Source organism: Ammodytes marinus (genome assembly GCF_949987685.1).
Source record: "Ammodytes marinus genome assembly, chromosome: 7".
NCBI lineage: Eukaryota > Metazoa > Chordata > Actinopteri > Uranoscopiformes > Ammodytidae > Ammodytes > Ammodytes marinus.
The window spans coordinates 2,580,673-2,607,575 of NC_137211.1; the positions used below are offsets into that span (position 1 = coordinate 2,580,673).

The following is a 26,903-nucleotide window of genomic DNA, read 5'->3' on the forward strand; positions in this document are numbered from 1 at the left end:
CATAGTGAACCTCAGATACTACTTAGATCACTGAATGGCCTATGGTGACCCTGAGAGCTCAACGTGCTGCAATAAGAATGATAATACACATGCCATTGTTATGCATGTACCCCTCTCCACAGGCTAACCCTGATTTTCTAAGGGTGATAATTGGCACATTTTTAAGACTCCTTTTCGCTTGACTTCGTAGGGGCAACCACACATGTAAAGGCTCCTGATGTGAAAACGACATGAGACCCATCACTCAGATGAGGCAGGGGCCACTGAGGCACATTGTGAGAAATTTGTTGAGAGAGGAAATTCTGCCTGTGTCCCTACACGAACATGCAAAGTAGGACGGTCAGATAGACACTGACATTGTCTAAAATTTAGATTTTTGGGATGCGTATGTTGTTTAAACAAAAATATGAATATGGAAATGTGCCTCGTGCGAAGGCAGGGTGTTGATCCCCACAGCTCCACTATATAGAGGAGGAGTAACAGGTGATTTTCACTTTGACATGTTTGGAACAACAGCGACAGACAGAAGAGAGAGACGAGGATACTCTTCAAGGCTTTTGCTCCGTTTGAGATTTCGGTCATTTAAACAAAGTAGATCACCTGATCTATTGAAAGACTATTTCTAAGAATTTTTCTCCTACTTCGATTTTCCATCCACTTCACCAAAGCTTCTCCAACAACGCTTCGGTAAGTCCCTTTGTTTTCTAACATTTGAACTGTGAAAGCTGCTTATCTTTGTACCTAGGGAGGGACTAGCAATGGAGGTTTCAGGGCAGGAGTCCTATGTGGGGGTTTACCTACGAGGAGTGTGCACGTGGACACATGTAACTGCTTATTAAATCATAACTGTTTAGGAAAAATCAATAAACAATAAACAAAAATCAATAATATATTTTTTTTATTATTTATTTATTTTTAGTTTTAAAAATTACTCAAAAGTGTTCTCGAAACAGGCATTAATTTTTTTCAAATCCCAAATTACACAAACTATTTGAAAAAGATAAAAGCAAATCAGCAGGATCCGTCTGCCCCGCTCTGTGTGTGTGTGTCTGTGTGTGCCCAGTCACAGCCACAGCAGAGAGATTAAAAGATAAAATGAATATTGATGTAACTCGGTCGACGTGAAGAATACTCCTAAGTAGCCTAAGTACAGTAAAACCTTCAAAAGTAAAAAGCCCAAACTTTATCTGTTCTCCTGTTCAACCTTTCTAAACTTGGACTTTAGAAAGCGATAGGCTGTTAATCTACTCTGTCCGAGTAGAAATTAAGGTGATAATGACAGGCAGACGAACGAGTGTGTGTGTGCGTGTGCGGGTGTGCGCCCGTGCGAGGAACGACGACAATGAGTGTCCCCCCCCCCCCTCCTCCATATGAAAGTGCAGTATTGTAGCCTTTTTAGACATTTTTGTAAACGTGCACACCCCTAATTCCTTCCTCCCTCCTTTGACTCTCTGTAATAACCTCTGATAACCTTTAAGGCCAGGACACACCGGCCCGATAATCGCCATCGGAGAGTCTGGAGGGGGCGGGGACACGAATCTGTTTGGTGTGTTCGGTGACATCGGCCGTCGTAGATGTCGTCAATCGGCGTCGGGCAGTCTTTCAGTCAGAGCAATTTGATTGGTGGAGGGCCAGCGAATCAGTGAAGCCCGGAAGTGAGGCGGGTTGCACAAACGGCTAACAACAGTATCGCATTGCTAGCCATTGTTTTAATGTGTTTGTTTGTTTGTTTCATTCAGTGAGTGAGTACTCACATGCATCAACCCTTCTTGACTGCTCGACACCATGCTCGACACTCTCTGCTAAAAATGGTGCTCTTTATGGTCCAGAGATATTAATACGTATTTATATCTATGTTTATGGACAATTTTTTGGGCCACAATACAGATTAGCGCCGCCTGCTGTTATGGAGACATTACGTCCCGCGCAAGCGCAGAGCGTACGGAAAGTCAGTAGTCGGCTCGGTGTGTTCTTGGCACTTTTTTGGCCGCGACGGGCAGGCTGGAGCTGCCTGAAACGGCAGACTCCATTTTCGTGTAGTCGGACCGGTGTGTCCTGGCCTTTAGGAGACTTTTTAACACATACTGACATTACATGAGCTCTGCACTTGGCTCCTGAGCAGTGAATAGATTTAATCTTGTGTTAACTGTACAGAATGACCACTAATAATGTTATATTATATTCATATATTCATTAATGTGTTCATCACTTTTATGCTGCAGCTGGTAGAAGTGAAGTTGATTTAAATGCCTTTACAAACTGCTGATGGGAATTCATCTCAGATGTTCTTATTTTCCATGGCTTTATGTCTATGCTCCATTAGGAAACTCAATTATGTCTCAACCATAAAAAATTATCAAAAAATCAAATGTAATTTTTTTTAGGGCTCATTCTTGACCTGATAGTCTGTTCAGTACAGTATAAGCAAACAGTTTTGTCCCATAATCACTTTGCATACGGTTTGAATGTGCAGTAAAGAGGTTGATGTATATCTCTGCTTCATTCCAGCAGCTTCATATCGACAGTCACAGACTAACAGAGGGCAGACGGGGAACAGACTAAGATGGAGAAGGTTCTTCTGAGCATCGTCGTGGCTTCAGGTAAGTGTTTTATATATTTATAAATGTTTTACTATAATGTATTGTGAGACGAACACTATACATGTAGATGTAAAATACTTAGAAATATCATATTCATTAGTATTTGTTTTTGTTGTATATATTATAATTATTATTATACTTTCAAGACATCCTTATTGGAAGTGCTTTCCCAGCCAAGACAGTAACAGCAGGTCACAAAAACAACTTTAAACAGTATTTGACAGTAGGTGAACACATGTAACCGGTTAGTAAATCTTAACCATTTAGGAAAAATCATTAAACGAAAAACCTTTTTTTTTCATATATTTATTTAAATAAAGTTTTGACAATTATTTCAATATAATATGTTCTGGAGACACGCAATTATTAATTTCACATCACAAATAACACATAAATTATTCTGCAGAATCTCTGTCCTTCTCAGTGTGTGTGTGTGTGTGTGTGTGTGTGTGTGTGTGTGTGTGTGTGTGTGTGTGTGTGTGTGTGTGTGTGTGTGTGTGTGTGTGTGTGTGTGTGTGTGTGTGTGTGTGTGTGTGTGTGTGTGTGTGTGTGTGTGTGTGTGTGTGTGTGTGTGTGTGTGTGTGTGTATCAGCCAGCGCTGCAGACACACCACAGACAGACATGCACACACACATGGAGTCGCCGTCGGGCTCCAGTCACGGAAGAGTGATGAAAGATAACCTAAAGATTAAAGTTACCCAGTTGACGTTAACTCCGCTCATTAGTAGCTTGAGTGCAATAAAACCTTCAAAAGTAAAAAGCTCAAACTTTATAACACCTGTTCAACCAACAACCTGCATCAACGTGGATATGTAGCCATAGACTATATTAATCTGGAAATTAATGAAGGCAAACAAATGACCAATCTAACCTAAACACACTGAGACCTAAAGCCAAGACTATTATTTGGTTATTTAATATTGCCATTATTACCATTTTATCATTATTCATGTCTGTCTCTACAGGGCTGTGTGCTGTCTCGTCACATGCTGCACGTCAGTTCCATGTTTTTAATGAACGGAAGACCTGGACTGATGCACAGAAACACTGCAGAGAAAACTACACAGACCTGGCAACTATAGACAACATGGAGGAAATGGACATCCTGATCAACATGACACGTACAGGTGTAAGTTCACTTGTCTCTCTCTGACATTTCAAATATTTTTCTTTTTTATGTTTGAGTAAAGTTAAAGTAGATAGACTGTACTTCAGTAACATTTAGACGTACTTGTCCTTTACTTTTTTGTTTATTAAATATGTTATTTAACCCCTGCTGGTTCACAACCGTTATAGCTTGTGATCTCTTACGTTTAAACTGGTTCCATTTAAATCAGTGTTAGAGTTGAAATGATCAGTTTAATCCACACACACAAAAAACTAATGATTAGAGAAAATTAATACAAATGTACAAATACAATACAGAAAACGGAGATAAATCTGGCTGAATCAGTGAGTGCTTTTAAAGAAATTCTTAAAACACATTTGTATAGTGTTGGGTTCATGTGAGGCCGTCTGTTTATCGTCTTTCTCATTGTCTTTGTATCCTAGCACCTTTTAATCTCATTTTGTTTATTGCTTTTACGGCTCTATCTTCCCTTTTCTTTCTCACCATCACAATGATGTACAGTATGTCTATTGACTTAATGTTTATGTGTATCTGATTTGTATTTGCTCCTATTTATCATGTCAAAGCACTTTGTGATCTATTGTTTTTTAAAGGTATGTCTGTGTCCTTTTGTTTTGATGATGCCTTATGTCTTTGTCCATTTTGATGAAGACAAAGTTAATATGTCTGTTAACAAAGTTTTGTCTGTTTCAGCTTCATATGACAGTTGAGGCTAAAGTAACACAATCAAATATTAGTTTCAGGATGTCTGGATCGGCCTTTTCAGAGACTCCTGGAAGTGGTCGGACGGAAGTAATTCCTCATTCAGGTTCTGGTCAGCGGGTGAACCTTCTAACAGGACCGGGGAGGATTGTGTGTTAGCAAACTTCGGTGACTCTGGAAGATGGTATGACAGGGAATGTGGCAACAAGTACCCATTCATTTGCTACAGTCTAACCGAAGGTAACCCATTCATTCAAATAACATTTAGATTTAGGGTTGTTTTAGCATCAAAATGTCCCAAATTAAAAATACTCTTGAGCAGTCTGGATGGTTTTGCTGATATTGTTTGGCAGAATGCAGTGGTTATCAGCTGCAGATTATAGGTGTGTTAAAAAATATGCAACACATGGACGATCTACATACCACATTATCCCCTGAATATATTGATGTAAAAAATATAATATTTTTTTCTTTGCTATGTCACGACAGACATTCACACTTATTTCTAATTATCAAATGGAATTATAAATAAATCTACATTTAAATTGCCATATACTGATTCAAGTTTTACTGTTTAGTGCATTTCTGCGTGTGGTTTGTCTAAGGAGTCTAAAGTTCCCATCAGCTGTTGATGGGACACTTATTATTGTAACACAGAACCAATAATAACATTTCACTACAGCCAGATTATTAAAGAGATGATAATACAAAAAGGGGGAAATCAGCACAAATAGACACTGTTGTAAAAATCTTTTAAAAAAAATTATTCCAACTGTTTGTGATTTAATTAAGTAATTTAGATTTACAGGAAATGGGTTTTTGAATAAATTTTTTTTATTTCCTGGCAGTGACGACAAGGCAAGTGTTCAAATTGCGTCTGAACATAGAAGACAGTCAGGATCTGGATGACGAAGCGATGAAGGAAGCTCTCTTGAAGGAGGTATATCATGTTTGGTTTTATTATCATTTTACGTTAAAACAGAATAACCTAATTACTCTTAAAAGGAACATTTAAAAATAAGATTAAGAATGATTGATTTCAAGAAAAGCATTACATGTTACAACAGCACAAAACAGTCTGAAGGTAGAAAACAGAAACAGGGATTGCAGGTTGTAACTTTAAGGTGGAGTCAGCGATTCTTGAGTAAGCTTGTTGTCAAAAAACGCCATGTTGCTAGCTATGGTGGCTTAACATAACCTTTGTAAACATATTTACAGAGCCTAGACTTTCCGGTGAACACACAATGGACAGGTAGTGGATTCTGAGGATATTCATTGATTTTGACAAAAAGTGATTTTCACAACAAGCGTTCTCCAGAATAACTGACTCCCCCTTTAACAAGACTGCATTTAGCATTAAGGTTTATCTATGTGAGTGATAATGCTGAGGAGTTTTGTGTCTCAGGTCAAACAGAGGCTGAAGGATCAGGGGCTGGGACACGTCAAAGTGTCCTTCAGGAAGCAGGCGGATGGAAAGTTCTTCACCAAGGAAGAGAAGGAGACAGAGAAGGAGACCACAGCTTGCTAAAAGGATGAGATTTAAACCCTCTGTAAACCCAAATCCACTAATTCCTTCTAACTATGTAATGTGGGGAGTTAGTTTTATGATAGTAAAGCATCTGAAAAGAGTTAGGCGTATCCATCAATCCAAATTTAAGATGTTGTCCTTTAAGTTTGATAAATTTGACAGAAATTCGGTTTATATGAGGGGGCTTATGCTCTGGTTCTTATTATACAAATATTTTGAACCAATCAAGACAGTTCTTTATACAAACATTCCATGAAAACAATCACTGTTTCTATGGAGACCCTTTTAATACGGCCACGCCCACATAGTCCTGTCAAATATTCTAGAAGTAAAACTGTTTTTTTAACTAACTTTTATAATATTTATGAACATTTACTTTCGATCAGTTTTTTGTAAAAGCTTATTGATACACCCAACTTTAATATCATATTTAGATTTTTACTATTTTAGACCAGGTTTCCAGAGGCTTTAATGTTGAATCTCTGTGTTTTAATTCCTCAAAGTCCTCATGTAATGGGTCAGAATAGAGCTGCAGCATTCAGGTAATTATGATATGTCAGATAAATTATTAGGGCTGTTTTAGACAACTGCCATAAAAACGTCTGTAAGATAAAAAAAGTTCAGATAACATACTGTGGGATAAGATTTGAACACCATTAAGGGAAAACAATTTAATAATATGAAGATCTTTGGTTTCATGAGAAAAAAATAATTTCTTCTTTAAGATTAAATAGAATAGAAGTTTTAGGGATGATCTTGATTTTTGGGCCGATACACATTTTTAATATTTACCCTTTGCTACTTAAAATGTATTTAACCAAGTAATTGTATTAGCTGTCTCTTCTTAGAAAGGCCTAATACATATTATTGTACTCTTATGATGAATTTACATAACATTGTCACTTAGATTAAGGTTGCCCATTATTAAACACTCATTAAACTCATGAATAGGCCTCCACATATTTTTCAGTATCAGATATATTATACTTCATTATGCAATATAAAACAAATGCTAAGTGACACATCTGTATTTGGTAACCTCTTTTGATTAAAACAAACCTAAAAATGTGTGATTACTGTTACAGTTAAATGGGATGCACTACAGTAACAATAATGCTGCAGACCTAAACAAAAACTATTTTATTGTCTTAATTATTTAAGATGAATAAAAAAATAAAAAAAAATTATGAATAATTAAAAGATCGGCCTTTGCAAACAAGCTCAAAAGCCGATTAGTCATTTGGAGAGAAAATTGTCCGATTTTAAATCGGAGCATCCCTAGTTTTAATAAAAGATTGTGTGATATATACTTTTTTGTTGTCTAGCTGTAGTGTGTCAGACTATATTCAACTTCTGAGTTATATAGAAAATATGTTTTATTCTTAAGCTGTCATGTTACTCATGTGATTATAATGTAACTGTAACATCTTCCAAGCAGAGCCGGCCCTAGACTTTTGGGGCCCTAAGCAGGATTCAGTTTGAACCAATTTGTGTTAATATAATACACCAATAAGAGTTAAAGCTGACATAAGGTCCAAAGTTGTAAATCTAATAATTTGTAGTGACACGGTAAATTCCATTTCACGTCAGGACAAAATCTATGGCTGCTACGATATGAAAACAATTAGAGCACTTTCTTAAAGCAGACACCTCCAAATGTCATTGATTTCACTGTCAGTGCTGCAAACTGTCCAGGAAAAGCTTGTGAAGACACTTCTCCAAGTCTGAGTTGACTTTACTTAATTTAGTTAAACCTTGTTTTTACCACAGAATCCTGGGAGTGCCAACGTCTCCAAATGTTGTTCAGGAATTCTTTAGTTCCTTCTTGTCTCGTGTTCATTTAAAAATATATTTTCTATGGGCCCCCAGAGACCAGGGCCGACTCTGTTTTGAGGATTTTGATGCTTTTTTGTGTGTTTTTGTCATATATAATCATGAATTGAATATCTTTGGTTTTAAGAGTTGTGGTTGATTACAGTTTTTCACAATTGCTTAAACACATTTCCTGATAGACTACCTCACTTTTTCAAAACCCTAAACCCAAATTTCAAAACTCAAACACAAAATGCAAAATCCTTCACTTCTCTTGCAAAAGCACACTTTACGCTCAAAACAGTGTTAACTCTTCACTAAATGGTGTTTTCTTTTCAAATGACAAACACATACATCATATGACTAGACATTTCTAGCACTCATTGAACACTGGTGTGCAGAATGGAAAACACTATAGTATAAATGCAAACCACTATATTAATGCTTTATCAGTAGAATTATGCCTTTGCATGTTCATACACTTTCACCTACAGTAACAACAAATACTTTACGGTTTTTGCCAAATGCTAACACACATGTTGCAGAATAGTTTATTTTGCCATTTCAAACAAACACAATGAATAGGTAGGACTGCAGTTCAAGCAATTCAGTGCGTCAGTATGAACTAAGAAACAATTACAGTAGAATAAAAAAAAACAGCGTTGTAAGGAATCGGGTGGTTGGATTATGAATCCTTTTATGGATACCTCCTTCTGTTTGCGTCTGGCCACATCGCCTCATCAACATCACACTCAATGTCATCCTTTGAGAAGCAACAGGGAAATGATCACCTGATATCCAGACTAAATCTCCTAATTATGGAGCGACTCAGGTTGGGCTGCACTTTCTGTCCAGGCTCCCTCATTGTTAGGCCATGATCTATAACATAGTCCATTATAGTGTCCCTGGTGTATGTGTCTCCGTCTGTTGCCTTATTTGTCCTCGTCCTCCTGTCACTCTCTCTCCTCCTCTTTCCCTGACTCTTACTGTTTCAGAAAGGAGCTGAGCTCACCTGGGGTCTATTTGTAGTGCTAAGGTTTAGACTGATTGGTTTTCAATTAGTTTAATTTTTTTTCAAGAAGTATGTTGGAGAATTTCAAACACAGCGCAAAGCATTTATCGTGTTTGTAGGGTTGGAGCTTTGGTTTAGGGCAAGGTTACAAAAGTTAGAGGTTGTGATGCTGTGGTCATAGCAGTCACTTTTAGTGTTTACAGTATTCTGCAAAAACTGTATTTGTACCAAAATGTGCAGTCTACTGTAAATCACAGCAAACATGAGCTCATCTCTGACCCTTCTATAGCTAACTGCATAAAAGCCTTTTGAGTTTAGAAATTTGATTGGCAGTGTGTTCTGTGAGATCACCAAGAGAGAGAATTCAGGAAGAGTGTTCAATATATAGAGAATTGTGTGTAATGTTGTGAAAAATGTGTGTTCTGGAATGAGAATATGAGTGTAAGGCAGGAAATGTGTTTGGAGTTCAGCAGAATTGGTTAAGCAGTTGGTAAATTAGTTACAGATTGTGCACATTGTGTCTGATGTTCCAAAAAATGTGTTTAAACAATTGTGAAAAACTGTAATGCAATATATGAAAATGTATCTCCTTGGGCTGTGGGAAATGTATCACTTTTCTGACAGTTAATATTTTAACTGATTAATTTACAAACAAAAAAATTAGATAGACAATATTGATAGTAGACGTGAGTTGCAGTGATATATGTGTAACAAGTTATTTATTTTATATCACCAAGTTAAAGGTTGAGTCAGAGATTCTGGAGAACACTTAGAACAAAAAAACTTTTTGTCAAAATCAGCGCATACATGGTAGGAACAGGTAGCAGATCTTAAGGAGATATTCACTGATTTTGACGGTATTTGGACAACAAGCATTCTCCAGAATCTCTGACTGTGTAGAGGATTTTGATTGTTTTTTTGTGTGTTTTTGTCATTTATAATCATGAATTTAATATCTTTGGTTTTAAGAGTTGTGGTTGATTTATGCAATATATGAAAATGTATCTCCTTGGGCTGTGGGAAATGTATCACTTTTCTGACACTAAATATTTTAACCGATTATTTTACAAACAAAAAAATTAGTTAGACGATATTGATAGTAGACGTGAGTTGCCGCTGTAGGCGAGTTATTTTGTATCACCAAGTTAGAGGTGGAGTTAGAGATTCTGGAGAACAATTGTTGTCAAATTCACTTCTTGTCAATTCAGCGCACACACGGTACGAACAGGTAGCAGATCACAAGGAGATATTCACTGATTTTGACGTTATTTGAACAACAAGCATTCTGTAGAATCTCTGACTCCACACTGAAGGATTTCATATTTAACCAACTTTCTTTAGGATACTGTTAAGATAGAAAAAATTTAATTTGAATGGATGTTACTAACCATATTAACTAAAATCAGGTTTATTCTTGTAAAGATCTTTAAAATATTTTTTTTATGAGTAAAAAATGTGTCATTTAACCTTTTAGTATAAAAATTCTTCATAAGTATAATTCAGCCTCTCCCCTTTTTGGCCATTTTAGACAATCAGGGTGTTTCCAACATTGGCTGAAAGGTGAAGGGGCGGTAACCCTACCATTGTATAAGAAAATAAATAAAATTAAATAAATTGTCACGTTAATAAGTTTTAAATTAAATGAGACGTTACATGACATAAAAGTGCCAGTGGGAAAAATCCAAATAATATAAAATTGTGTACTATGAAATTAAAGTAATATCTTAGCAACAATTAAACAATTAAATGAAATTTAATAAACTTTATAAATACTTTTACGTGAATAACGTTTTGAATTAAGGATTTTTACTAGTAGTGTAGTATTTTTACAGTATTGCTACTTTTCTTGAAGTAAATGACCTGAATAGATGTAAAAAAAAAATTGGAGTGAGAGGGAAATCTTTATATAGTCATGGATATTGGAACAGAGCTCCTGTACTTTTGGGCATCCCCATAGCCTATGAACCAGAGTACCATTATTCACAGTGCACCTCCAACACCCTGCATCGTCCCTCAACCCTGCTCTGTGTAACCTGGATGGGGTCCAATAAACTCCATGCAATGTTTTAAATAATTTAATAAGTCTTGTTTTCAGTTCTCTCAACATCTTTTTTGAATCTTTAAGGATCAAACTCCAGTTCTCTGATGAAGCTTTATTAAGATCAGCTTCCCATGTCAATCTAAGGGCTGACAAATCTTCCTCAGAGTTAAGAAGCAGCAAGGAATAATATGCTGCTGACCTCATGACCCTTTCCAAAATAGTCTAATAGCGATGCCAGATGTCCACACTAGGGGGAGCCACAGAAGCACAGCCAAAGGTCTGTATCGGCAGATTTCATGATTATGTCATTTTTCCCTCATCATAGAGATCACCTAAAACCTTGATTCCTTCTTGATAGCACAGTTTCTAAAAAGAGGGTTCTTGGTTATTTGTCAATACAAAAAAAAAAGGTTTTAACCAGATTCTTGCATGTAAATGAAGATAGCTTAATTGAATCAATGTTTTTTTTTTCCACTTTTATGACAGGTCATTATTAGTAGTTAGCAGTGGCGTCTTTGCATTAGGGGCCAGTGGGGCACGGCCCCACCAGAGGGCGCTGCCGTGCAGGGCAGGATTATAAACTTTTTATTTTTATTTTTTTGTCAAAAATGTCATTGAGCATAAGTTAATATTAAATTCATTGTTAATAATGAATTACTTGTGCGCAGTTTTAATTTGATGAACGCAATTGTCTTACTTTTTGTAGTGTAGTAGTTGTGTGTGAACTAGTTCGTTGCTCCGTCTCGTCTGTTCCGCTCGGTGGGGCCCAGCCGAGATGGCCCTGCTGCTGTGTAGCCGCGGACTGGGGAGTTGGTGCGCGAGCATGCGCGTGCGCAACGCCCGCTTTAGTTTCGACAGAGGGGCCCGAAGGTTAGGGCCCCAAATCGCTTCTCATTGGCTGATTTGTAGAAAGGGCGGGGTGTACGGCGGGAGCTGCGCAGATCTTGCTAGCTACGTAGCTAACGTAGTAATACTGTTACAGTAAATTGACGTCACGTTTATTCACTGTGACTATTTGTCTGTGAATGTGCTTTGTTTGAATTGTGTGTTGTCGTCACTGCCTGTTGCAAGTAACCCACATTAATATCTAAATAGTAGGCTAAAAAAAGGGTCCTGTGTTTCTCGTTTTTCCCAAAAATGGTCCTATGTTCCCCGGTCGCAATAGTTTCATGCGCCGTAGCTGGGGGCAGAGCCGCTCCAGCCCTGCCCGACTCGCTGGCTCTCCCCGCGGGGAGAAGCTCCAGTGATGCCTGGCTCAGTCGCCCCCTCGACCGAGCGAATTTACGAGCGGCCGCCCCCCGTCAGATCTGCCTTTTCAGTCCAGAGATTCGACTATTCGGCTGCCGTGCAGGGGCAGGTCTTTTGGAGGTTTAAATGTGTTTTCTTTCTATTAACACTTTTGGTAGGCTAAATAATAGCCTACATGCTTGCGCGTTGCGCTCATTAGCATACGTTCTCACCTGAACAGTTTTCTGTCAATCAAACTCGGAATTGTAGCCAATGTATTCCTGTCGGGTTGTAGGCTCCTGCCCATAATGTGGTTCGGTCAGATTCAGGCTAATGAACACGGGGCTCATGTAGGTCTAGTGGATTATGGTGGTGCTATTGATATAATAGCCTGATGTATGTGTCGTCAGATTCGCGTTTGAGTGATGGTATTATTCAGCTGCAATTTTGGTCCCCTCTGTCACTTGCTGCTTTGTTTTTGTTGTGATGGTAGTAATATGTGGTATTTCTGGATTGCGTTTTAAGATTTTCCTGCATGGCCCCACCAGAAATTTCAACCCAAAATCGCCACTGGTAGTTAGAGCTGTGTTCAAGAACAACCCGTTAATACACGTTACACACATAGGCAGTATTAGTATTATTAGTTTAGTAGCACTTTATTCAAGGATGACTCCCCCATTTAGACAATTAAAAAAGGTTTTTTCAAGGACAAGAAGCAAGTTAGGCGCACTAAAGATGGCATCATCCACCACAGCCTCAAGTCTTTCTACAATATCAAGTGATGATGGTATTAAAATAATGAATAACTAATTGAAATGGCTAAATGGCTTTAAATAAGAACCAATTCACAGTATTAGTAACTAATCAGTAACAAAAACATTGCGATTTAATTTTAAATAGTGTCAGGAAACAGATCAAATAGATAGGCCTAATAGAACAATATTTAAATGCCTTTAATCTCTATTCTATATTCTGTATCTATATAATATTGTTTGATTCGTTAAATCACCTGTCAATCACAGTAAGATGACGTATTAGTTGGCCTAGTTAGCCAGCCAATCAGGAGTTAGACCCGCCTTCTTTTACCGTCTACCCGCGAGAGCAACTGACAATCGCTCTTTTCGGGACTTTTAAAAAGTGACAGTGGTTGTGTGTCAAACCTCTCTGTGTAAACTAAGCTAATTTTGAATGATTTGAATATCGATTTAGAATACAGGACTACATATTTTGATGGTGAATTAGTGATTTTTGAGTCTGTGAAAACTCGTGAAGGACCTGCTAATATTAAACAACGTTTTTAGCTAGCTAAAAAATGTTTTTCCTCCGCTACGAGTCCCGCGGAGCCCGCACTGTGAAGCGATTGGTGAGTCTCTGTGAAGTTGCTAGAATAGTTTAAGTGTAGGCTACTATCTATGTTAGTTAAAGTGAGAAATTATGTGCTAACTAGCCGCAGCTATCAATGCTTTCTAACGTTGTAGCATGGCGCTTGTTGTTGCGTCGTTACACTTGAAAATATGTCAAAGCAAAGGTGTCAGCGTGTGTGCGCGTGCGTGTGTGGGAGGGAGGGAGGGAGTTTCTTCGCTGTCTGAAGTTGCCATGTGTGTTAAAGTGGCGGTGATGTTGCTAGATGTTTTAATTTCCCCGCGTGGTGATAGTTATATGAGCTGTAGCCTACAAGTTGTGAGTTAAAGGTGGAGTCAGTGATTCTGAAGAACGCTTGTTGTCAAAATCACTTTTTGTTCAAATCAGTGAATACCTCCTTATGCGACCCCTACCTGTCAGTGCTGTGTGCCCTGAAAAAAAAACCTGGTTTTAATATACAGGCTCGGCTCTGTTAACTGGTATGGGCGACCATGGCTCAGGTGGTAGAGCGGGTTGGCCAATGATCCAAGGCAGAGCCGGCCCGAGGCATAAGCGAACTAAGCGGCCGCTTAGGGCCCCCGACTGCCTGGGGGGCCCCCTAAAAAAAAAAAAAAATGTTTTTTTTTTTTTTTTTAGTTTATGTGTTTGATATTAACATCATACTATGCAAATGTGAGTTATCATACAAACAAAGGAACAAAATGTTTTGGTCTAGATAATTAATAGCCTAAAAATGTAATTAGTTCATCTCGGAGGAAATCCGAAATTATCTGATCATGTCACGTTCACATCCATGCACAGTGTGTATTGAGTTTATTTAAAAACAATTGGAAATGGGGCTGCCCTCAGTTGCCCATGCACTGTGTATAGTCTATAGCCTATGTCAGCCTCAGAAAAAAAGATACAGTAGCTGGATAACAGAGTTCTTCTGCTTCGTTCCTCACACTGCATTTAAATGCATTCACTATATTACAGAGAAATATGTCCCGTAAAAGAAAAAGAGCTCCAAGCCCAACCCATATTATTTTATTTTATATTAATATTTTTATGGAAAATCCATGTGTCCTTCTTCAATAGCTTCTAATTCATCTGACCCAGTGTCTCCAAATTATTTGTTCACACAAGATTTCTCAGATTTAGCCTCTTAATTTTCCTCTCAAAGTGCACCAGATTCATGCATTTCACTTTAAAAAGGTTAAAAAAATCTCCCGGGGGGGCATACCCCCGGACCCCCCTAAGAGGGTCTGAATCTCGGCTGTCTAATATTTTCGCACAGCTGCACAGTGGAGGCACTAGCGGAGAATACTGGGTGTGTGAATGATATTTAACAAAGATCTATAGTTTCAGCAGCGCTAACATTGGAGAGGGGCCCCCTAATCATATTTCGCTTAGGGCCCCCTGAAGGCTTGGGCCGGCTCTGATCCAAGGGTTGGTGTTTCGATCCCCGCTGTGTCATAGTTGTTGTGTTCTTTGCAAGACACTTCACCCACCTTGCCTGGTGTGAATGTGTATGTTTGAGGTGGTGGTCGGAGGGGCCGTAGGCGCTGAATGGCAGCCACGCTTCTGTCAGTCTGCCCCAGGGCAGCTGTGGCTACTATCGTAGTTTACCACCACCAGTATGACTGTGTGTGAATGGATGGAACCTGGAACCCTGTAAAGCGTCTTTGAGTGCCTTGAAAAGCGCTATATAAATCCAATCCATTATTATTATTATGTAAACAAAGGTGGCCCACCATAGGTAACAACATTCCCGTTTTAAAGTATAATATGCGACGCCAGTTGTTATGCATAGAGATCACCTTAAACCTTGATTCCTTTTTGACAGCACCGTTTTTAAAAGGTTTATTTGTCAATATAATGTTTAGGATTAAACCAGATTCCTGCATGTAAATGAAGATAGTGTGTTGACCCCTGTGAACCTGCGCGACTGCATGTTTCTCACTGTGTGTGTGTGTGTGTGTGTGTGTGTGTGTGTGTGTGTGTGTGTGTGTGTGTGTGTGTGTGTGTGTGTGTGTGTGTGTGTGTGTGTGTGTGTGTGTGTGTGTGTGTGTGTGTGTGTGTGATGCATATGGAAATATTTTCTTTAGAAAGAGATGGAGTCAGACAGTGAGGAGCCAATCAGAAGAGGAGGGACATGGGAGGAGCTGATGGAGCTGCAAGTGACTCTCAGTAAGACACACACACACACTCACTCACTCACTCACTCACTCACGCACTCACTCACTCACTCACTCACTCACACACACACACACACACACACACACACACACACACACGCTAACGGGGGCCAGGAGTTACCCTCAAACTTTAAATCATTCTTGAAATAATTATAACTATACCTAAAATACATTTAGAGCTTGATCAAATAGATGAGCCTTTATTGACTTCCAGAGGGGAGATACCTATAAGAATAGTGTCTTATTTAAAAAAAGGCTCCAAATGTTGTATAATTTATTTGTTACAGTCTCGTATTTATATTTTAAATTACATCATATATTTAAAAAATAGGGAAAACAGGGCTGGAACAGTGAATAGGGCCCTTTTGTGCAATTCCCTGGAAAGGGAACAGGCTCTGCATCCTTTATGGTAATATTTGTGTGTTAAAAGGAAGTTTATTTTGGGCTTAGGATTCATCAGAAATTCTGACCGTGTACCTACATGCAACATGCAAAGGAGCACTGGACGTGACAGATACAAGGGACTGATAGTCCCAGTCTTTGCAAATGAGCTCAAGCATGTTGTTTAAAGAAAAAAAAAGAGAGAGGGAGAGAGAGAGAGAGAGAATACCCGTCAATGCTTTTTCTCTGTTTGAGATTTCGGTGAATGAACCAAAGTAGATCACTTGATTTATTTATACTAGTATGTTTAGGAGAAAAAAATAGCAAAATTGACAAAAATAGCAAAATTGACCGGTTCTTGCATTCATTCCTAGGAAGACTGCTTTAGAAACATGCAAATTCTCTGCATGTGACAGGACAGTAATGAGCTGCAGACAGGTTCACTGTGTCCATATCAGAAGGAAACGTCACGCTTTGCACATAACCTTTCCTGGTATGAGCATGTTGTTTCAAACTAAAATATGAATATGGAAATATGCCTCGGTGCGAAGGCAGGGCGTCAATCCCCAAATATCCACTATATACTGGAGGAGTAACAGGTGATATTCACTTTGACATGTTCGGACCAACGGCGACAGACAGAAGAGAGAGAGAGAGGCGAGGATACTCTTCAAGGCTTTTGCTCCGTTTGAGATTTCAGTCATTTAAACAAAGTAGATCACTTGATCTATTGAAAGACTATTTCTAAGAATTTTTCCCCTACTTCGATTTTCCATCCACTTCAACGCTTCGGTAAGTCCCCTTGTTTTCTAACATTTAAACTGTTAGAGCTGCTTATCTTTGCCCCTGGAGAGGGACTAGTAATGGAGGTATCAGGGCAGGAGTCCTAGGTGGGGGTTAACCTACTAGGGGTGTGGACGTGTACGCATGTAACCGGTTATTAAATCATAAAATCAATAAACGCTGCCTTTTTTTTTTTTTTTTTTTTTTTTTCAGTTTCAGTTTTGAAAATGACTTCAATGTGTTCTGGAAACAGGCATTAATTAATTTAAAATCTAAAATTACACAAACTATTTGAATAAAGATAAAAAGCTAGTCAGCAGAATCCGTTTGCCCCGCTCTGTGTGTGTGTGTGTGTGTGTGTGTGTGTGTGTGTCAGCCAGCTCTGCACACATTTGTGCACCCAGTCACAGCCACGGCATAGAGATGAAAAGATAAAATGAATATTGATGTAACTCGGTCGACGTAAAGAATGCTCGTAAGTGGCCTAAGTACAAGCTCAAACTTTATCTATACTCCTGTTAACAAGCTTAAACCTGTAGAAAGACAGGCTGTTAATCTACTCTGTCAAGGTAGAAATGAAGGTGATAATGACAGGCAGACGAACGTGTGTGTGTGTGTGTGTGTGTGTGTGTGTGTGTGTGTGTGTGTGTGTGTGTGTGTGTGCACACTGCACACCCCTAGTAGGCACGTGTACGCATGTAACCGGTTATTAAATCATAAAATCAATAAACAATGCCTTTTTTTTTTCCTTTCATATTTCTTTAATTTAATTTTTTTTTAAATGACTTCAATGTGTTCTAGGAACAGGTATTAATTAATTTAAAATCAGAAATTACACAAACTATTTGAATAAAGCTAGTCAGCAGAATCCGTCTGCCCCGCTCTCTGTGTGTGTGTGTGTGTGTGTGTGTGTGTGTGTGTGTGTGTGTGTATGCCAGCACTGCGAACACGCAACAGGCATACATGCGGGCTCTGTCACAGCCACAGAGGGGGAGAGATTAAAGATAAACTGAAGATTGACGTAACATAAACAATGCTCTAAACAGGTGATATAAAATCTCAAAAGTCAAAAGCTCAAACTTTATCTATTAATTATCCTGTTCAACCTGCTAAAACGTGGACTTGTAGAAAGATAGGCTGATAATGACGCACGGACGAACGAGTGTGTGTGTGTGCGAGAGAGACAGAGAGACATGAGCAACAATGAGCAACCTCACCCCTCCATATGAAAGTGCAGTCGTGTAATCGATTAAACATTTTTATAAACGTTCACACCCCTAATACCTTCCTCCCTCCTTTGACTCTCTGTAATAACCTCTGATAACCTTTAGCAGGCATGCAAACTCGTCACCTTTCGGTGAAACTCACCTTTTTGAAAACAAAATTGGCCACTTGTGTGATTCGTGGAGATCCGTTGAGAAAATATTTTTTGGGGGTGGGGGGGGGGGGGTCCGATGGCCGGCCATGGCCGTTGCACACGGGAGTCCTTGTCGCGGCTGCTTATACATTCAATGGAGAGGCGAGCGGGCAGAGAGATGGAGAAGCGAGCAGGCAGAGAGAAGGTGCAGCGTTCTGTCAGGCGGCACAACAAGCGGGCGCACTCCCTTTGAACTTTCGCTTCCGTGCTGCTCGTCAAACGCATGCGCGCGCTCGTGGGATCCTCCGCCCGTCACTTCACACGGGGAGCCCAACGCGAAGCCAGCTGACAGCGCGAGCGGAAAGTCGCCTACCATCTGAAACGGCCGAGCGCGAGCCCAGAGACGAGAATTTTTCGCCAGTTGTGTTGATACAATGTATTGATATAGCCGAAAGAAGTCCCGACGGAGTCGACTGGAAAGCCCAAAAAATACATGACTGAAGTAAGAGTACAAATTAGAGGAAAAAAAAAAGTTACATTCTGTTAACGTTAGTAGGCCTACATGTAGTCTATAGATAATTAGCCAGACATTCAGTCAGTGACAGACAGTTCCAACAATACCAAGGCAAAGAAACCGAACAGCTGATTTTTATACCATAAGGAGGCAGTAAATAATTCAAAAATGTTGCGCCAACTAATGCATTCTCAATGGAGAGGCGAGCGGGGCTGGGCAGAGAGAAAGCGCAGCGGGCAGGGGCGGTCTCAACGATCTCGGGGCCCGTTTCAAGACAAAGTGTGGGGCCCCCAATTTTTTTTTTTTTTTAATAAATAATGCTTGTGCATGCTCCCCGCGAAAATAGAAAAAAAGATTGTGGAAACTATTTGGTTCATATACGGATTATGAGATAATGGGCCCAGAATGCCCCCCCCCTCCCCCTGCCCCACTCCTCCCTATCCCTATTCAACAGATGGATAGCTACTTTTTATGAACAGTATAGAATTTACACATAGAAAGCTTATTACTGTATGTGTGAGGGGGCCTTCAAGGCCCCTCATGAAGCCCCTAAGACAGAGCTAATAATGCTTTAGTTTTGCACTTGCTTTTCTATTATTCACCTACTAGTTGAGGGGCCCATGATGATTTATTTCCTTATTTTAGGTGATTCCTTTTTGGACCCTGTTATTGACATGAGTGACTGAGCTCTTTGACAATTTGACATGTAAAGTTACTATCAGTATTTCTGGCTTAGGGCCCCCCTGAGCCCTTGGGCCTGGTTGCATGCAATTTTCTTCTCAAAGTGCACCAGATTGATGAATTTTACTTTAAAAGGTTGCATTTTTTTCTTCCGGGGGAGCATTCCCCCGAACCCCCCTACAAGGTACAGGGTTTCCACCTCAGTCTCCTTATATATCATACTGTAAAAAGCACTGTAGGTGTTTATGGTTATTATAGGTCATTAGACTGGTCAGTCTGAACTGGTAGCCTAATAATGGCCGATCCCTCCGCCCCAAACATCAAGTGTCCCTTTTTTTCTTAAATCCAAGGTGGCAACCCTAGTGCATACTCGGTTTATGTGAATCACTTTTTAAATAAATTCACAGAGTTTGCCAACCGTTGTTTTACAGCCATTTGCATTGATTTATGCGCATGCTGGTTAACGGCCGCGGTTGGCGGATTGTCACTGCAGATTAACATCCAGACCCCCCTACCGGTGTTTGTTTTCGGACTTCTCACCTTTTTCATGGCTTATGAGTTTGCATGCCTGCTTTAGGAGGAGAGGGACTTTTAACACATACTGACATTACATGAGCTCTGCATTCGGCTCCTGAGCAGTGACTAGATTCAATCTTGTGTTAACTGTACAGAATGACCACCAATAATATTATATTATATTCATGAAGGCATTAATGTGTTCATCACCTTTATGCTGCAGCTGGTAAAGTGGAGTTGATTTAAATGTCTTTACAAACTGCTGATGGGAATTCGTCTCAGATGTTCTTATTTTCTATGGCTTAATGTGTCTATGCTCCATTAGGAACCTCAATTATTATTATTATATCAACCATAAAAAGTTATCAAAAAATAAAATGTACATTTTATTAGGGCTCATTCTTGACCTTATAGTCTGTTCAGTACAGTATAAGCAAACAGTTTAGTCACATAATCACTTTGCATAAAGTTTGAATGTGCAGTTAAGAGGTTGATGTATATCTCTGCTTCATTCCAGCAGCTTCATATCGACGCTCACAGACTAACAGAGGGCAGACGGGGAACAGACAAAGATGGAGAAGGTTCTTCTGAGCATCATCGTGGCTTCAGGTAAGTGTTTTATACATTTATAAATGTTTTAATATAATGTATCAATGTTTCCCCTAAGTTACTGCTGTGGGCAGATGTTTCTTTTAACAATTACATTTTTTATTTTTTTTGCAACAATCTGTCTTTAAAGTTTTTTTGTCTGTTTGTTTTACTGCATCATTTTATAAGTATCCTATTTTCAAGCAGTTTCCACTGCCTCCTATGTAGAGCTGCAACGATTAATCGACGAATCGATTATTAAAATAATCGCCAACTATTTTGATAATCGATTAATCGTTTTGAGTATTTTATTTTATAAAAAAATTCCAAATTCTCTGATTTCTGCTTCTCAAATGTGAATATTTTCTGGTTTCTTTAATCCTATTATGACAGTAAACTGAAATATCTTTGTGTTTTGGACATAACAATACATTTGAGGACGTCAACATGGGCTTTGGAAAATGTATCAACATTTTTCACCATTTTCTGACATTTTACGGGCCAAAACACGAATCGATTAATCGATTAATCGAGAAAATAATCGACAGATTAATCGATTATCAAAATAATAGTTAGTTGCAGCCCTACTCCTATGTAAAGTCAGACACCTCCGATCCATTTATTGAGATTTACATGCAGAGTGATGTCTATCATCAGACTAGCAGCAGAGCTACATTAGCATCCTAGTCACTGGTTCTAGATTCAGGTTGGGGGCCTTTCAGACGGGTGGGGTTAAAGTTGCTTAATTTATTATTTACTTTTGAACTTTCTTGCACTTTAACGTAACAAGTGTAGTTCTTTTCTACCTCTCTGACTGTGGGTATGTGCGCACCTGTGTGTGGGTGTTTGTGTGTGTGTGTGTGTGTGTGTGTGTGTATGTATGTGTGTGCACACTTATGTGTGTGTGTGTATGTGCTCACCTGTGTGTGTGTGTGTATGGGTGGGTGTGTGTGTGCCTGTGTGTGTGTGTGTGTGTTTGTGTGGGGAGGGGGACACACACAAAGTCCCAGTTTCTGCAAATGAGCTCAGCTACATTAAAATTACCCTTCGACATTAAACTTACTTACACTTACTTATCCCCATACTATTTAATATGCCAGAAAAAGAATAAGGATGTCCCAATACATGCATGTCAAATGAAGTATGCCAAAAATACCAGCAGGGCTGTACAGTGCGACAGTTTTGATCGCATTTGCTACTGAAATTGATCACGTGCGATGATGAATACAATGCTGCTCACACTAGTGCTGGCGTCTAATAAACTTCACCAACGGCAATAACCGGAAGGAGACGGCACGCAGTTAAGTTAGCGCGTGTGCAAACAGAACATTTCCTGTGCGTCTTCACATTAAAAGCCTGTTACTAGCCAAACGTGAGTTGACTTTTATTTTGAAGCCGGTAAGAACAGGAAGTTCGCGCTTCACAGCAGAGAGCAGTCACCAGTAGTCTATTTAAACAAAGTTTTAAATAACTGATAAGCCACTGAAGAACACCTTCCAACACATTCACAACAACCTATTTAACTTATCCTAAATTGTACCAATATACTAGTATACTTATTTATTTAATAGGCTATATGTTTTAAAGTTTGGTTTTAATTAACAGAAGGACATTTACCAAAAAAAAATTATTATTATGAATATAATAATTATATGTGTATACAAAAAATATATAGATATACATTTTATGAGGAGAAATAATTCTGAATCAGCAAAAAAAATTGCAATTGGCAGGTTAGATCATTTTGACTAAATTGCAATCAGTGCACCCCTATTCATTTTTCTACAATTATTACTGCACACACTATGATATGATATTAATTGAGAATTTCTAATGAGACCAATATGACAGGCTAAAAGGTAATTAGAGCGAAATGCATGGGTTAAGGTTATGCAAGTTTTCGATCATACTTTGTGTGCTACTGAATTTATTTTTGTGCTACTGATTTTTTTTGCTTGCTAGCACCAGTGCTACCACCTAAAAAAATAAGCGTACAGCCCTGACCAGGATGCCCTAATACATCCAATTACATTTTGAAATGTGGAAACCAGCATGATTTAGTATAGTATGTAGTACAGTGAAAGAGAAAAGTATGTGATTTGGAACGCAGGGATGTTGTTTAAAGAAAAACATGGATATGGAAATATGCCTCAGTGCCAAGCAGGGTGTTGCTCCCCACAGCTTTACTATAGAGGGGGAGTAAAGGCCAGGACACACCAGTCAGACATGTTCCGACTACGCAAAAAATGGAGTCGGCCGTTTCAGGAAGCTCCAGTCTTCCCGTCGCCGTCAAAGAACACACCGAGACGACTGTTTATTTTCCGTACGCTCGCGGGACGTAACGTCTCCACAACAGCAGGCGGCGCTAATCTGTATTGTGGCCCGAAAAAATACGAAAGCCGGAAATGATGGGACAGCTCTCTAGAGCAGGGGTTCTCAACCTTCTGCAAGCTGGGCCCCCCCAAAGCTGGGTCATTGCAGTTGGGCCCCCCCACCGACCCTGACAACCCCCCCCCCCCCACACACACACACACACACACACACACACACCACCCTACACAGATAGATAGATAGATAGATAGATAGATAGATAGATAGATATATAGATATATAGATAGATAGATAGATAGATAGATAGATAGATAGATAGATAGATAGATAGATAGATAGATAGATAGATAGATAGATAGATAGATAGATAGATAATCTATTCTTGTTATTATCACAAGGGCTAGGCCAGTGGCGCACCTTTGAGTTGAACATTGGGTTTAGGGTTGGGGTCCGGAAATTTCTTATATTTTAACGTTAAATTCTGGTGCACTTTAAAAGCTAATTATGAGATTGTATCAATGAGACACTGAGGAAATGTTTTTTTTTTTTAAATCTCCTTAGAAGAGAATAAAATAGTAGCCTAAATAGAACATACACAGAATACATTCTACAATAGGTATACCTGTTATGAAAAAGCTTCACAAAACAAAGTCTATGATCAATGGGAAACACTGCTGTCTGACAACCCAGTTCAGAGAATGTTTCAACTATTGAGTCTTGGATTTGGAAAGTGGCCAGATTTAGCTCAAAATGCTACCTGCGATTAATGTGCTGTGCAGCCTGAACGCGGAGTTGTGTGTGTCTCAGTGGCGATTCCAGGAAATTTTGACTGGGGTGGCCAAGGTGGGCCACAGAGTTAGAGTGGGGTGGCCATCGCACCCCTGAATGAATAGCATGTAATATGCTGTACAACCAATTCAAAGATGATTTATAATTCCAAATGCCCAAATCATGTTAGTATCCATTGTAATGTTTGTCAGAAAACTAAACCCCTGAAGGGGGGTCTGGGGGCATCCCCCCCAGAAGATTTTTTTGTGTTTTTAACATGTAATCTAAGCATTCTGGTGCATTCTGGCGAAGATAATAAAGGAAAAAGTCAATATTTATTTCAGTTCAGATGAAAAGTAAAATTAGCAAGACAACATAACTTGCTAGCAGCCAGATGCCTAACAACGGGACAGAGGGACGGATGACAACTAGCTTTTGACCAAATATCTTGCTAAAAAAATAAACCTTTTATTTATGAAATTCTGCCCTAAGAACATGTTACACTTGCTAACTACAAACTTAAATTTTTTTATTCAGATTTCAAAAATCTGCAGGGACACGTGCCCATACACATGCATGGGTGGCACGCATGTCACAAGCACACTTATGCTGTTTTCAAGACCTTTGCTGACCAGAGACCAGTTCTAGTGGCCACAGCCCTACCATTAATTCAGTACTTGAAAATTGCAAACTGATCTCATATCAGTGGATTGGAGTGTTTGTGTGATGAACTTGGCAACTACCTATCAAAAAAAGTTAAGAAAGAAAAAAAATACATATCATCTCTGAACTAGGCTACATATCAGGAAAAAAATTGAAATTACAAAAAAAAAAAAAAAAAAAAAAAGATTTTTTTTTTTTTTTTTTTTTTCATCCCCCTCGCGCCCCCCTTGTAGAGTGTCCGCGCCCCCCCGGGGGGGCGCGGACACTCTACAAGGGGGGCGCTCTAGAGCAGGGGTGGCCAACCCGCGGCTCGCGAGCCGCATGCGACTCTTTGCCCAGCTTCGTGCGGCTCTTCAGTTCATATCAAATTATGTGATTATAATTTCTTTTTTTTTTTTTCTTTTTTTTATACTTTTTTTTGTGTGGGCCTATGTGTGTGCATGTTCGCAAACGTTTCATGCGGCTCTTACGTTCGTTTTACATGTTGTCTATTATTTCATTTTTAATTGTATTAATGTGTAGGCCCTATGTGTATGCCCTATGCCTGTTCGCAAATGTTTAATTGAGGACGCAACATAACGTTCGCAAACGTTTGGTGCGGACGCAACATAAAACTGCCCGCTCAGCTTGGAGGGAGGTTTTCCGTGAGTAAACTATTTGTGTCAAGTTCGCTCCGAAACAGAGTGGGAGAGTTCATATTTTTTGTTGAACGTTATGGCAGGCCATTCTGCCTTATATGCCAGGTGTCATTTGCGCATTTCAAGGCTTCAAATCTTCGGCGCCACTTCAGCTCTCTCCATGCTAAAAGTAAGTCCCACAAAGCAACATGCATAGTAAGAGAAAAACGCTATTTTAAATTGTTATATTTTTGTTTGTGGACTTGGTTGAACTGAGAGTTTGTGTGTGAGGCAGTGCACACAATGTTCATTGTGACATTGAAAATGACTGCCCTGTCGTCTTTAGTACTGTAGGAGTTCAGTCCTGTCATTATCACAGGGGCGGCCTTAACGATCTGGGGGCCCGTTTCAAGTCCTAGTGTGGGGCCCCCTGTTTTTTTTTTTTTTTTTAATAAATAATGCTTGTGCATGCATGTGCAAGCTCCCCGCGAAAATAAAAACTAGTGGTCATCCGTCCCTCTGTGCAGTTGTTAGGCATCTGGCTGCTAGCAAGTTATGTTGTCTTGCTAATTTTACTATTCATCTGAGCTGAAATAAATATTGACTTTTTCCTTTATTATCTTCGCCAGAATACACCAGAATGCTTAGATTACATGTTAAAAACACAAAAAAATCTTCAAACATTACAATGGATACTAACATGATTTGGGCATTTGGGATTATAAATCATCTTTGAATTGGTTGTACAGCATATCACATGCTATTCATTCAGGGGTGCGATGGCCACCCCACTCTAACTCTGTGGCCCACCTTGGCCACCCCCAGTCAAAATTTCCTGGAATCGCCACTGTGTGTACCCGTGTGTACGATGTGGCTCTTTGCAGTAACACAGTAAAAAATGTGGCTCTTTGTCTCTGACTGGTTGGCCACCCCTGCTCTAGAGCATAAACATAGAAATACGTATTTATATTTATGGACCATAAGAGCACAATTTTTAGCAGAGAGTGTCGAGCAGTCAACAAGGGTTGATGCATGTGAGTACTCTCAAAACGAAACGAACAAACACATTAAAACGATGGCTAGCTGTTGTTAGCTGTTTGTGCTACCCGCCTCACTTCCGGGCTTCACTGATTCGCTAGCTCTCCACCAATCAAATTGCTCCAAATGAAAGACGGCCGACAGGCTCAAAACAAGCCCGACGACCTCTACGTCGGCCGACGTCACGGCACACACCAAACAGATTTGTCTTTTTTTTTGACGACGGCGATTATCGGGCTGGTGTGTCCTGGCCTTAACAGGTGGTATTCACTTTGAAAAGTTTGGAGAAAGAGAGAGAGAGAGAGAGAATACCCTTAAAGACTTTTGCTCTGTTTGAGTTTTCGGTTAATAGAAAGAAGATCACTTGATTTATTTATACTATTATGTAAGGAGACAAAAATAGCAAAATTGACCAGTTCTTTAAAAAAATAATGACTTGCCTTCAGTGGCTCGCCTTCATTTCTAGGAAGACTGTTTTAGAAACATGCAAATTCTCTGCATGTGACAGGACAGTAATGAGCTGCAGACAGGTTCACTATGTCCATATCAGGAACTATGATAACATCTGTGTTTCTCACTGTGTGTGTGTGTGTGTGTGTGTGTGTGTGTGTGTGTGTGTGTGTGTGTGTGCGCGCACACCTGTGTGTGTGTGTGTGTGTGTGTGTCGGCTGTGTGTGTGTGTGTGTGTGTGTATGTGCGCACCTGTGTATGTGTGTGTGTGTGGATGTGTGTGTGTGTGTCGGCTGTGTAGCCCCGCCCTTCACAAAACAGAAGAGGAGAGAGCAAACAACCCAGTAGTAGACACTACCTGCAAAATAATTACATAAATATAAATAACATGAGCGTTTTGTTTATTTAATAAAATAGTAGCTGTTCTATGAAAAAAGACCGTGGATAGATGACTTCAGTTTTTATTTGGCGCTATTAAAACATTAATAAATAGGGCCATAGACTGTTGTCCACATTGTGAAACAAACACTATAACTTAAGATTTACGATACTTATCTTTTGATGTACAGTAAAATGTTCTTAATGTTTTATCTGGAAAAATAAAGGTTTAAAAAAAAATAAAAAAA

General features: G+C 39.3%; 1 protein-coding gene across 1 annotated transcript in view; it reads left to right on the plus strand.

Moving 5' to 3' along the window:
• LOC307253660 (C-type mannose receptor 2-like) overlaps nt 1-26,903 on the plus strand; it is a 43,701-nt gene that overhangs the window by 3,559 nt on the left and 13,239 nt on the right. The window contains exons 3-4 of the mRNA XM_080031781.1: nt 15,501-15,582; nt 20,343-20,431. Coding sequence (XP_079887907.1) covers nt 20,395-20,431 — 37 coding nt within the window. The 5' untranslated portion in view covers nt 15,501-15,582; nt 20,343-20,394. The remainder of the gene's footprint in view (nt 1-15,500; nt 15,583-20,342; nt 20,432-26,903) is intronic.